Below are 12,928 nucleotides of genomic sequence, written 5' to 3'. Positions count from 1 at the left end.
CCTCCTCCTCCTCCTGCTCCTCCTCCTCCCCTCTCCTCCTCCTCTTCCTCCTCCCTTCTAGCACTGATGACGTTCCCTAGTTGGGTCATGAAACGTCTGCAAGAAAACAACCCAGCTCAGAGAGCACAGGTGAACCTGGGTTTTTCAAAGGTGTTTGAAACAGGGCAGGCGGTGAAGGGCGGTATAGAAATTGAATTGAATTGAATTGAAATGCCCAGGTCATCTGACTTACGAACAGACGTCTACCAACTTGTTTTGTTACCTGCTGGAGTCTCACAACGGTCTTCAAGGACGCTCAGGTGTACCGAGCACTGCAAACCCCCCCACCCACCCCGCACCCCCCCAGCCAGGAGGTTATCAGAAGGCAAGCCACAGTCCCAAAGTCCCAAATTCCACAGGGCTCCAGCAAACACACCCAGAGGTTGACTCTAGATTAGAAGAAGATCATCCTCCTCTTCCTTTTTTCTCCTCCTCCTCCCTCCCTCCCTCCAAAACCCTCCTCCCTTCTAGCACTGATGACGTTCCCTAGTCGGGTTAACGAAATGCCTTCCAAGAAAACCCCAGAGGCCCTTCCTTTCTGAGGAAGATGGGAGGTTTAAAAAAAAAAAAAGTTTTAAGTTATACGGGTTGCCTTTGTCTTAATTGAAATGGGCCAAATTATTTAATTTAACCCTTTTAAACTGTTTTAAGTTTTATATGCGTTTGTTTTTATTTTTGGCTGTGCACCACCCTGAGTCCTTCCAGGAGGAGGGCGGTATAAAAATTAAATAAATAAAATAAAATTAATTAATTAATTTAAAAAAATACAAAATATTTATTTATTGATTGATTATTTATCGAGTTGATTTAAATCACAATTTAAATCATGATTTAAATCCCTAGTAAAAAGGCTTGATTTAAATCAACTCGATTTAAATCATAATTTTTAAAGAGCAACTGTCATCTCTGCTCCTCCTTTGACCCACCGTTGACTCACCGATCGTCCCCGCGTTGCAGAATATACAGCCTCCTGCTACATAACTAAGCTCCATTTCATGCGGAATAAACTAAATTATTTATGTATCTTACATAGAAAACTATCTTACGATAGATTTTTACCCCAAAAGTTTTTTATTAAAATAAATTCGATAAAAATAAAAAAAAATCCGATTTAAATCAAAAAAATCCGATTTTTTTATTTTAAAAAAAAATCATTGATTTTTATCCACCCTGATTTATTGATTGATTGATTGATTGGTTGGTTCAATTTATATGCCGCCCTTCTCCGGAGACTCAGGGCGGCTTACAATGCATTATAGCAATAGCCTGCATACTTTTTTGGATATACCTGCTTATTAGGGCTTTCGGGCCCCCCCAAGCGGTGTTCTTTTTTATACAAAGTCAGCTTATTGCCCCCACAATCCGGGTCCTCATTTTACCTACCTCGGAAGGATGGAAGGCTGAGTCAACCTTGAGCCTGGTGAGATTCGAACTCGCAGTAATTGCAGGCAGCTGGTGCTACTTAACAGCACTTTAGTCCTCTGCACCACCAAGGCTCTTTGTTTATATAAATAAACAAAGAAGCTCAGAGAGCACGAAGGACCCCAAGTCCCCCCCACCCACTCTCTACAAACCCTACTCCTTTCTAGCACATGCCACTAAATTCAAAGCCGGATCCCACATCCCACATGCTACGGTGGGCATGGGGCCTGGCACCCCACCTAAAGGGAAGCATCCTTGCCCGAAGGAGAAATGCTTCTCCCAGCAGCGTTCTGCTTGGCACACAGTGTCCCCTTGGATCAGAGGTCTTCAAACGTGGCAGCTTTAAGCTTTGCTGGCTGGGGAATTCTGGGAGTTGAAGTCCACAAGTCTTAAAGCTGCCACGTTTGAAGACCTCTGCAAGTTTGGATAATCAGTTGGGTGACATATAAATTGAATAAATAAGTTAAGCTTGTCTGCACATTTCCGGGAAGGCTTCCCCTTCATTTAGAGCAGAGTTTCTAAAGCTTGGCAGCTTTGAAGATGGGTGGGACTTCAACTCCCAGAATTCCCCAGCCAAGCTGGCTGGGGAATTCTGGGAGTTGAAGTTCCACCCATCTTCAAAGCTGCCAAGCTTGAGAAATGCATAATTTTTAAATGCATAATTCTTCTAATTTCCATCGATGCCTCATGACTGCACTCTGTTTCCTACCGCATCTCTTTGGCAGTTTCATTCGCACGTGATTTTTAATTTGGATTTTGCCTGAGTCAGAGAGAATTCCATGCCGGGTGTTTCCCTTCCAGTGGAAAAAAAAAAATACTCATTCATTCATTCATTCTTCCTCCTGTCAAAATAAATCCTCCAGACCACTTCCCTGCATGAGAAGGCATAGGGGTGTCTCCAAGGTGATTAAATAACACTGTAATCTCACCAAAATGCCCCTTAGAAGACGGTATTTATAAAAAGAATAAAATATATTTATTTTATTCTTAATATACAATAAATATACAATTTATTCCACTTTTATTCTTTTTATAAATACAAGTGGAATAAATATACAGGGAGTATCCTCAACCTAGGGCCACAATCGAGCCCAAAATTGATGTCGCTCAGTGAGAAACGTGTCAAGGTAGTTTTGCCCTGTTTTACGACTTTTCTCGCCACATTTTGTTAAGTGAACCACTGCAGTCCTTAAATTAGTAACGCCGTTGTTAAGTGAATCTGGCTTCCCCATTGAGGTCGCAAAAGGGGATTATGTGACCTCGGGACACTGCAACCGTCATAAATGTGAGTTAGTTGTCAAGTATCTAAATGAAAATCATGTGAGCATGGAGATGCTGCAAAGGTCATAAGTGTGAAAAATCGGTCGTAAGTCCCTTTTTTCACTGCCGCTGTAACTTTGGTCACTAAATGAACTGTTGTAAGTCTAGAACTGCCTGTATAATGAATAAATAAGGTCAGATTGGCTCCACCAATTGCAGAGGTCTTCAAACTTGGCAGCTTTAAGACTTGTGGACTCCAACTCCCAGAATTCTCCAGCCAGCTGGATGCTGGATGCTAACCACCAATCAAAAACGAGCTTCCAGATTAGGGCTTTCTTGACCCAATCAGATACCTTTGTTTGCACAATTGTAACAGGGATTAAGTCCTTTGGGATAATTACCAATTCTTTATCTTCTTTGACACCCTGCCAAAGGCCTTATTTGGCAAAGCCCCACGAAGTTCAGAAACAAACAAGAGATGCCGACTGGAAACAGAGTTAGCAATGTTGCTTTCCTGCAAAAAGGCTCAGGTGCCTTTGTTTCTTTTTTAAGCCTTATGGGAGGGGCCAATCATCTCCTGGCCTTACTCCTGAGTCGTCCTCTTTGCTTGAGCTGCTCTTGCCTTCTGGCAGCTCTGCGCATGAATGAACTAGGAATAGGCTCCTCCTGTTCCTCTGCCTCTCTGCTGTCCGACTCTGGAGGCTCCGGAGTCCGTGCATCACTCCCCGATGGCCCTGGCCCCATCTCTGACTCCGACGCAGAGCCCTCATCCGGGCCTTCCCCAGCCTCCAGGACTGGCCCATGTTCCTCCCCAGCCTCCTCCCTGTCCGACTCCATTGCCAGCTCCGCAGGCTGCTGGCGGACCACAACAAGGGAGGGAATTCCAGACAATGCCTCTTTTCCCTTCAAAATCCTTAATATGATTATTATTTCCATCTCTTTTTTCCTTCCGCAGAAAATCCGTGGTGAGAAAAAAGAGGATTTCTTAATACATTTTGGTGCAAAAAAATCCCTTGCCTGGCCCACTCCAAAGTGCGAAAATGTTGAAAAATCAGAAATGTTACAAGCCTTGTGTCGGACACTAAACAGATCAGAAGCTCTGAAAAACTGTTTTACAGGTAGACCTCGACTTATGACAGTTCACTCAGTGACTGTTCAAAGTTACGACGGCACTGAAAAAAGTGACTTACGACCGTGTTTCGCACTTACGACCGTTGCAGCATTGCCCTATGGTCATGTGATTTACATTTAGATGCTTGACAACTGACTCACATTTATGACGGTTGTAGTGTCCTCTGGGGGGGCGGTCACGTGATCCCCTTTTGCGACCTTCTGAACAGCAAAGTCAACGGGGAAGGCCGATTCACTTAACGACCGTGTTACTAACTGAACAACGGCAGGGATCCGCTTAACGACGGTGGCAAGAAAAGTCGTATAATGGAGCAAAACTCACTTAACTCATTTCTCACTTGGCGACATAAATTTTGGGCTGAATTCTGGTCGTAAGTTGAGGACTACCTGTATATTGTTCCCTTTACAACCAAAGTAAAGATGAAGACACACAATGGGATACAGGCAAATCCTCAACTTACAACCGTTCGTTTAGTGACCCCTTGAAATTACAACGGCATGGAAAAAGTGACTTACGACTGTTTTTCACACTTACGACCGTTGCAGCATCCCCATGGTGTCACGTGATCTACATTTGGACGCTTGGCAACCGACTCGTATTTATGACGATTGCAGTGTCCCGGGATCACGTGATCCCCTTTTGCGACCGTCTGACAAGCCAAGTCAATAGGAAAACCTGATTCCTTTAACGACGGTGTTCCTAACTTACCACCTGCAGGGATTCACTTAACAACTCTGGCAAGAAAGGTCATAAACCGGGGCAAAACTCACTTAACAACGGTCTCGTTTAGCAACAGACATTTTGGGCTCGATTGTGGTCGTAAGTGGAGAACTAGCTGTAAACAGCTGATCTTCACTAGCTTGTAAAGCTCTTTCCATCACCCACCCCCAAATTTTTGCAACAGATTTAAGGTGGAATTTTAGCCACTTAACAACGATCTTGCTTCGCAACAGATGTTTTGAGCTCAATTATGTCATAAGTCAAGGACTACTCTACGTTCAGCCTGTATAATCAGGGGGGAAAAAATATAATCACATACCGTCATATTCAGTACCACGCTTACATCTCAAAATGTCAGCCCTGACAAATCCTTATTTTGAACGGAATTTCGCCCGAGGGACGAAGCCTTTTCTCAAAATAGCTTTTCGCCAGGAAGGAGAAAATATATATATATATATTATTTTGAACCACCAGCCTTTCTAAAAATATGCATCCATAATGCACATACCAACACACGAGACTCAGCACACGCCGGAAACTCCTCCATCCAATTTAAGGTTCAACAGCCACAGAGTCACTCACTGGCCTGAACAAGCTTGCTTGTGAAAAACAGGGTTTAAAGGATTATTGGGTGCGAAGAGAATATTTTGATTCCGGGCTGTTTATACTGACCGTCCCATCACAATGACTAGTGTACCAAGCAATAACTTTTGTTTTTTAATATTTGTATTTTATGTTTTTTAATTCTGGCTGTACACCGCTCTGAGTCCTCAGGGAGAAGGGCGGTATATAAATTTAAAATAAAATAAAAATAAATAAATTAAAAAAAACTTCCCCCCCCACACACACACACTTCCAGGTAAGCCATGAAAAACTGGATGGATTTGGAAAATTGTGGTTTCTCAGAAGGACTTGCCTATCAAATTTAAATTCCCGTCCAAGCACACAGCATGGAGAAATGTTCCTTATTTCTTAGCCCTGCAGATCTCTCAGTTAACCAGAAAAACTAGCCAAAATTCCACTTTTTGTTCTCGGCTACTCTTGGTCTATACCAGGGGTGTGTCCAACCTTGGCAACTTTCAGACCCGTGGACTTCAATTCCCAGAATTCCCCAGCCATCCGTGCGACTCTCAGACCCGTGGACTTCAATTCCCAGAATTCCCCAGCCATCCATGCAACTCTCAGACCTGTGGACTTCCATTCCCAGAATTCCCCAGCCATCCGTGCGACTCTCAGACCCGTGGACTTCAACTCCCAGAATTCCCCAGCCATCCATGCGACTCTCAGACCTGTGGACTTCCATTCCCAGAATTCCCCAGCCATCCGTGCGACTCTCAGACCCGTGGACTTCAACTCCCAGAATTCCCCAGCCATCCATGCGACTCTCAGACCTGTGGACTTCCATTCCCAGAATTCCCCAGCCATCCGTGCGACTTTCAGACCCGTGGACTTCAACTCCCAGAATTCCCCAGCCATCCGTGCGACTTTCAGACCCGTGGACTTCAACTCCCAGAATTCCCTAGCCATCCATGCGACTCTCAGACCCGTGGACTTAAATTCCCAGAATTCCCCAGCCAGCCATGCGACTCTCAGGCCCGTGGACTTCCCCAGAATTCCCCAGCCATCCATGCGACTCTCAGACCCGTGGACTTCAATTCCCAGAATTCCCCAGCCATCCATGCGACTCTCAGACCCGTGGACTTCCATTCCCAGAATTCCCCAGTCAATATAGCCGAAGCCCACAAGTCTTAAAGTTACCAAGGTTGGACACCCCTGGTTTATACAGAGGAATCTTTGGGGGGAAATGCGCCCCTCAGAATCCCCAATTTGAAAACTCATTCCACCAAAAAAATAAAATAAAAACCCCTGGCATCATGAACCCCGCTGAAATGCAGAATTAAATTTTCCCGAGCTTTCTTGCAAACATTTGGACAACAACCAGACTTTTTTAAGTGTCCCGCATCATTTGCAAAAGAAGAAAAAAAACGGTTCTGTGCGGCAAATTTCTCGTAACACAACCGTAGGCGCAGAGGGCCGATTGCGATGGCCACACAACGCCAGAGAATGGGCATTATGAAGTCCCACCAAGGCAGCCCAGGAGCCAAGACTCAGCCAAAATTCACCACTCGGACACAAGGGAGACCCCCATCAGCCCCCAACCTGCCCCGCGCGAGCCAGCTACTCACATCAAAGGCTGCTCCTTGGGCTCTCTCGCCGTTCTTCAACCAGCAGCGGCTCAGCTCGCTCAGTTCCAAAATCGGCTGCACCTTCAGCCGCACCGTCTCGCCCGACTGCCGGATCATCTCCACGATCTCGTCCCGGGATATATTTTCCACGTTGCGCCCATTGATCTCTACCAGCCGGTCACCCGGCACCAAGCCCAAAGCCAGATCCTTGGTTCCGGCACCCGGCTCGGCAAAATGCACCACTCGCCGATACACCTGCCCGTCGGCCGCCTTGTCCAACATGGTGGTACGACGCAACGAGAAGCCGAAGTCTCCCGTGTTGCGCCGTTGCAGCTCCAGCTGCCGGGGCACAGGGGGCTGCGGAGGGACCACCACGGGGAGCTTCAGCTCCGCGGGGAACCTCTTGCTCACCAATTCGGGCAGCCGGGTGCGCGAGGCGGACGCCAACGGGGCGCCGGGAGGAGTCCCAGCGCCGTGTTTCGACAGCTGCATCTCCAGGGTTCGCGTCTCCACCTGAGGGGAAGGCGCTGCCGAATGCTCGGAGGGCGTGGAGGTCTCCGAGGCGCTGTCGTCGCGGCTCTTCTGGGAGAAGGAGAACCTCTTGACGATCATCTGCGAGTTCTGCTTGGCCAACGAGCCGAACTTGGCAGCTCGCTGGAGGACCGAGCCTTTGAAGGTGCCGTCGTCCACTTTGAGGTCATCGCTGGAGCTGGCCGTGCTGAGGTGCCCCGAGTCCAAGATCACGCTCCCCCGGTTGCTGTCTGAGTCGATGTCGGTGAGGTGGAGGTCCGAGCCGCTGGCCACTTTGATGGGGATGGGGTTGGAGATCTCCAGGCGGTTCTTGGAGTCCTTCTTGGAAGCCCGGTTGAGGTTGAAGAACCCTCGGCGCAGGCTCATCTCCTCCAGGCTCTTCAGCTCGGCGGCCGACATGCGTTCCTTCTTCTCCTTCTCCTTCTTCTTCTCCCTCCTGGACCCGTCTCGGTCCTTCTTGATTAAGTGGAACATGGTGGAAAGCCGAAAGGTCCAGGATCAAAGTAGCTGGATGTTCTCAGTGAAGGACTCCGAAGTCTTCATCCAGCCGGTGCGCCTGCGATGGAGAAAAACACCCTCATTAGTAAGTGTTCCTAAGCCATCTACCTCTGTCCTGAAGGAGGGAAGGGAAATGGGAAGAGGGAGGGAGGGAGGGAAGGAAAGAGGGAAGGGAGGGAGAGGTGGAAAGCAGGAGGGAAAGAGGGAGGGAAGAAGGAAGGATGGGAAGAATGAAGAGGGGGGAGGAAAGAGAAGGGAAGAGCGAGGGAAGGAGGAAGGAGAGATGGTATGGGAAAGAAGAGTGAGGAAGGGACGGGGAGGAAGGAGATGGGAGGGAAGGAGGGGATGGAAAGAAAGAGGGGAGGGAGGAAAGGAAGGAAAGGGATGGGAAGAGGGAGGGAGGGAGGGAAGGAAAGAGGGGAGGGAGGGAGGGAAGGAAGGAAAGGGATGGGAAGAGGAAGGGAAGGAGGAAGGAGAGATGCTATGGGAAAGAAGAGTGAGGAAGGGACGGGGAGGAAGGAGATGGGAGGGAGGGAGGGGATGGAAAGAAAAAGGAGAGAGGAAGGGAAGGAAAGGGATGGGAAGAGGGAGGGAGGGAGAGGTGGAAAGCAGGAGGGAAAGAGGGAGGGAAGAAGGGAGGATGGGAAGAATGCAGAGGGGGGAGGAAAGAGAAGGGAAGAGTGAGGGAAGGAGGGAAGGAGGAAGGGAGGGGATGGAAAAGAGGGAGGAAGGAAGGATGGGAAGGAGGGAGGGAGAGGAAAGAGATTGGAAAAGGGAAGGAAGAGATGGGAAGAGGGAGGGAAGGAGGAAGGAGAGATGGTATGGGAAAGAGGAGCGAGGAAGGGACGGGGAGGAAGGAGATGGGAGGAAGGGAGGGGATGGAAAGAAAGAGGGGAGGGAGGAAGGGAAGGAAAGGGATGGGAAGAGGGAGGGAGGGAGGGAAGGAAAGAGGGAAGGGAGGGAGAGGTGGAAAGCAGGAGGGAAAGAGGGAGGGAAGAAGGAAGGATGGGAAGAATGCAGAGGGGGAGGAAAGAGAAGGGAAGAGCGAGGGAAGGAGGAAGGAGAGATGGTATGGGAAAGAGGAGCGAGGAAGGGACGGGGAGGAAGGAGATGGGAGGGAGGGGATGGAAAGAAAGAGGGGAGGGAGGAAGGGAAGGAAAGGGATGGGAAGAGGGAGGGAGGAAGGAAGGATGGATAGTGGATGGATGGTTGTCTGGCAGTAGGTACCATATACGAGACTGCTTGCTTTACCCTTAGTCCTTGGCTTACGACCAATCAACGCCATCGGACACCCCAAAAGTTACTTACAATTACGATTTTGAAGTTCTGATGCTACAAACCCCCCCCAACCAACACACACACACACACACCCGGGTCCTGTGGCTGCATTTTGGGCACTCTGTCTGTGGCACAGTCGACGCGGCCAATTTCCCACGTGACACTCGATTCGGTTGTTTTGCTTAAAGCATTTTTCCCCTGCCCTCCCCATCAGAAAGGCTCCCTAGGGAAGCATCCAGAAATCAATAATAATAATAATAATAATAATAATTAGACCATCCCTGCCCTCAGGCTTGCAGGAAGGGACTGGGAGAAAAGGGGTGGGGGGGGAGGAATAGGTTTTGGGTGGAAGCAGTTCCCCGGTCACCTGCTCTTCCGTCACGCTTGCACATGTGAAGATTAACTGGCCAGCACACATGTGCGTGCCGGAATTCGGAAGAGCAACAGGCGATGGCTGGCGTGCCCAGAGAGATGGCTCTGTGTGCCATTTCCGGCACGCGTGCCATAGGTTCCCCATCACCGTGATAGCGGGTATTCGAGTATCTGAGGGGCTGCCCCAAATTAGAGGGAGTCCCCCTCTTCTCCAGAGCACCTGAAGGCTGGAGGAGAAGCGACGGATGGAAACTAATCAAGGGGAGAAGCAACCTGGAATTAAGGAGGAATTTCCTTGACTGTGAGGACGATTAACCAGTGGAACTGCTGGCCACCAGAAGTTGTGGGTGCTTCACCATTGGAGGTCTATGGAGATTCCCTGCCATCCAGGTCATGGTTGTCCCAAAGGAGATTTTTTTCAAGAGGAAAAAAAACCTTCCTTCCTTCCTTTCCTTCCTTTTTTCCCTCCATCCTCCTTCCTTCCTTCCTCCTTGCTTCCTTTCTTTCTCTTTCTTTTTCTTTCTTTCTTTCCTTCCTTCCTTCTTTCCCTCCATCCCCCTTCCTTCCTTCCTCCTTGCTTCCTTTCTTTCTCTTTCTTTTTCTTTCTTTCTTTCCTTCCTTCCTTCTTTCCCTCCATCCCCCTTCCTTCCTTCCCCCTTTCTTTCTTTCTTTCTTTCTCTTTCTTTCCTTCCTTCCTTCCTTCTTTCCCTACATCCCCCTTCCTTCCTTCTCCCTTTCTTTCTTTCTTTCTTTCTTTTTTCTTTCCTTCCTTCCTTCCTTCTTTCCCTCCATCCCCCTTCCTTCCTTTCCCCTTTCTTTCTTTCTTTCTTTCGTTCTTTCGTTCTTTCTTTCTTTCTTTCCTGAAGGCACCTGAAGGCTGGAGGAGAAGCGACGGATGGAAACTAATCAAGGAGAGAAGCAACCTGGAATTAAGGAGAAACTTCCTGACAGTGAGGACAATTAACCAGTGGAACTGCTGGCCACCAGAAGTTGTGGGAGCTCCATCACCGGAGGATTTTAAGAAGAGACTGGGCAGCCACTTGTCTGAAATGGTATAGGGCAGGGGTAAAATCCAGCAGGATTTCTGGAGAACCAGTAGTGGAAATTTTGAGTAGTTCAGAGAACTGGCGTGAAACCCCCCCCCCTTTTTTTTTATAGTTTTTTAGCTTTTTAGCTTTTAATCTGTCAATGGGTTTTAATTCGAATTGTTTTAAATTTGGGCCAAAGTATGTAATTTTTTTAATAATTTTAAATTTTGTATTGGTATGTGTTTTAGTTCTGGCTCTGCACCGCCCTGAGTCCACTAGGAGAAGGGCGGTATACAAATTGAATAAAATAAAATAAAATAAATAAACTGGCAAATACCACCTCTGGCTGGCCCCCGAGTGGGGAGAAAGTGGAGATTTTGCACTATCCTTCTCCTGGAGTGGGGTGGGAATGGAGATTTTGCAGGATCCTTCCCCTGCCACACCCACCAAAGCCACACCATGCCCACCAAGCCAGGCCCACAGAACCGGTAGTAAAAAAAATTTGGATTTCACCACTGGTATAGGGCTATGATGGCACGTGGAGCCATATCGGTGGGCACACGAGCTCAGCTCCGGCACGCATATGTGCGCTGGCCAGCTGGTTTTCGGGCCTTCTGGGCCCACCAGAAGTCAGGAAACAGGTTGTTTCTGGCCTCCGGAGGGCCTCCGGAGGGGGGGAGGCCCATTTTTCATTCTCCCCAGGCTCCAGAGGCTTTTTAGGAGCCTGGGGAGGGCGAAAACAGCCTTCCCCACTCCCACGGAGGCCCTCTGGAGGCCGGAAATGGCCCGTTTGCCGACTTCCAGTCTGGGGCCACCGTCCCATCGCGTGTCAAAAGGCAGGGGAGGGGGGGGTCGCGCGCACATGCACTGGGGGTCAGGACGCATAGAATGATGGTTGTGGGCACATGCGTGCGCAAACACACACACCCAACGCCCCCCAACGCTTTTGGCACGTGATGGCAAAAAGGTTAGACATCACTGGTATAGGGTCTCCATGCTTGAGAAAGGGGCTGGACTAGAAGACCTCTAAGGGGTCCCTTGCAGCTCTGTTTCTGATTCCGACTGTGGTTCGACAGGAGCAGCGTTTTTGCCTGCCTCCATTCCCTCCGACGTATCTCACAGACATCATCAAAATACACCAGGAGGACAAAGATAATAATGAGACGTTCGTTGCTCAGAAAATAAAGGAAAAACAAAAGCTTTGTGCAAAAGAGCCAGGCTGTCAGTGAATAAAAAGCCTAGGGAAATGTCCTTGACTTACAGCAGTTCGCTTAGTGACCAAAGTTACAACAGCCCTGAAAAAAAGTGAGTTAGGACCATTTTTCACACTTAACGACCGTTGCAGAGTCCAATTTTTTTATTATTATTATTATTTTTAATTTGATTTATATGCCGCCCTTCTCCGGAGACTCAGGGCGGCTTACAGTGCGTTAAGCAATAGCCTTCATACTTTTGTATATTTATACAAAGTCAGCTTATTGCCCCCACAATCTGGGTCCTCAATTTACCTACCTTAGAAAGGATGGAAGGCTGAGTCGACCTTGAGCCTTGGCGAGATTCGAACCTGCAGTAATTGCAGGCAGCTGGATGTTAAATGCTGCCTTAATAGGAGGCATTAGCCTCCTACACCACTCATGCTCCTAGGGTCATGCAATCTCCTTTTTCTGACCTACTGACAAGCAAAGTCAATGGAGCACAAAGACCAATTCACTTAACAACCATGCTATTAACTTAACAGCTGCAATGATTCACTTGTGACAAAGGAAGTCATAAAATGGGGCAAAACTCTCTTAACAAGTGTCTCACTTAGCATTTGGGGCTCAGTTGTCGTCATAAGTCGAGGACTACCTGCACGGTATTCAACAGGCACTAACAAACGATTTCAAAATAATGACAGGTAATTCTTGACTTAAGGCCACAACTGAGCCCAAAACCTCTGTGGCTAAGCCAGACGGTCGTTAAGTGAATTTCGTGCCATTTTACGACCTTTCTTGCCACAGCTGTTAAGTGAATCACTACAGCTGTTAAGCTTGTAAGACGGCTGTTAAGTGAGTCGGGATTCCCCATTGACTCTCCTTGTGGGAAAGCTGCAAAAGGAGATCACGCTGCGGCCGTCATAAATACGAGCCAGTTGCCAGGCGTTTGAATTTTGATCACATGATGCGGCACAGGTCGTTAAGTGTGAAAACCGATCATAAGTCAGTTTTTTTTCACTAAGTCACGGACTGCCTTTGTACCAAATGATGGAGAGATATTTTTAAGAGATTTTGAAAGTTGGAAAAACTTTTCTGTTGTCAGAGAGAGACTGGCCGAGACAGGGGCAAGAGTCAAGCAGGGAATTAGTCTGGAATCCTTCCGTAGGCAAAAAGGGCAAAGTCTGAAGAAAAAAAAAACCACTTGAATGCCTTTGAACCTTATCTAGTCTGGCCCAGGTGCAAACCGCCAGAAGATGGGAAGATTAC

General features: G+C 48.1%; 1 protein-coding gene across 8 annotated transcripts in view; it reads right to left on the bottom strand.

Annotated features, from left to right (window-relative positions):
• The window catches only part of MYO18A (myosin XVIIIA), a 212,522-nt gene that overhangs the window by 186,329 nt on the left and 13,265 nt on the right, over positions 1 to 12,928 (bottom strand). For all 8 annotated transcript variants that reach the window (XM_087890417.1, XM_087890475.1, XM_087890399.1 and 5 more), the window contains exon 2: positions 6,760 to 7,846. In XM_087890417.1, the coding sequence (XP_087746543.1) occupies positions 6,760 to 7,764 (1,005 nt within the window). In that variant the 5' untranslated portion in view covers positions 7,765 to 7,846. The remainder of the gene's footprint in view (positions 1 to 6,759; positions 7,847 to 12,928) is intronic.

The sequence above is a fragment of the Pantherophis guttatus genome, chromosome 1, assembly GCF_059756535.1.
Source record: "Pantherophis guttatus breed Tessera chromosome 1, ASM5975653v1, whole genome shotgun sequence".
In the NCBI taxonomy this organism is placed as follows: Eukaryota; Metazoa; Chordata; class Lepidosauria; order Squamata; family Colubridae; genus Pantherophis; species Pantherophis guttatus.
The sequence above is the reverse complement of the archived record's forward strand: the minus strand, read 5'-3'. Positions and strand labels throughout refer to the sequence as shown.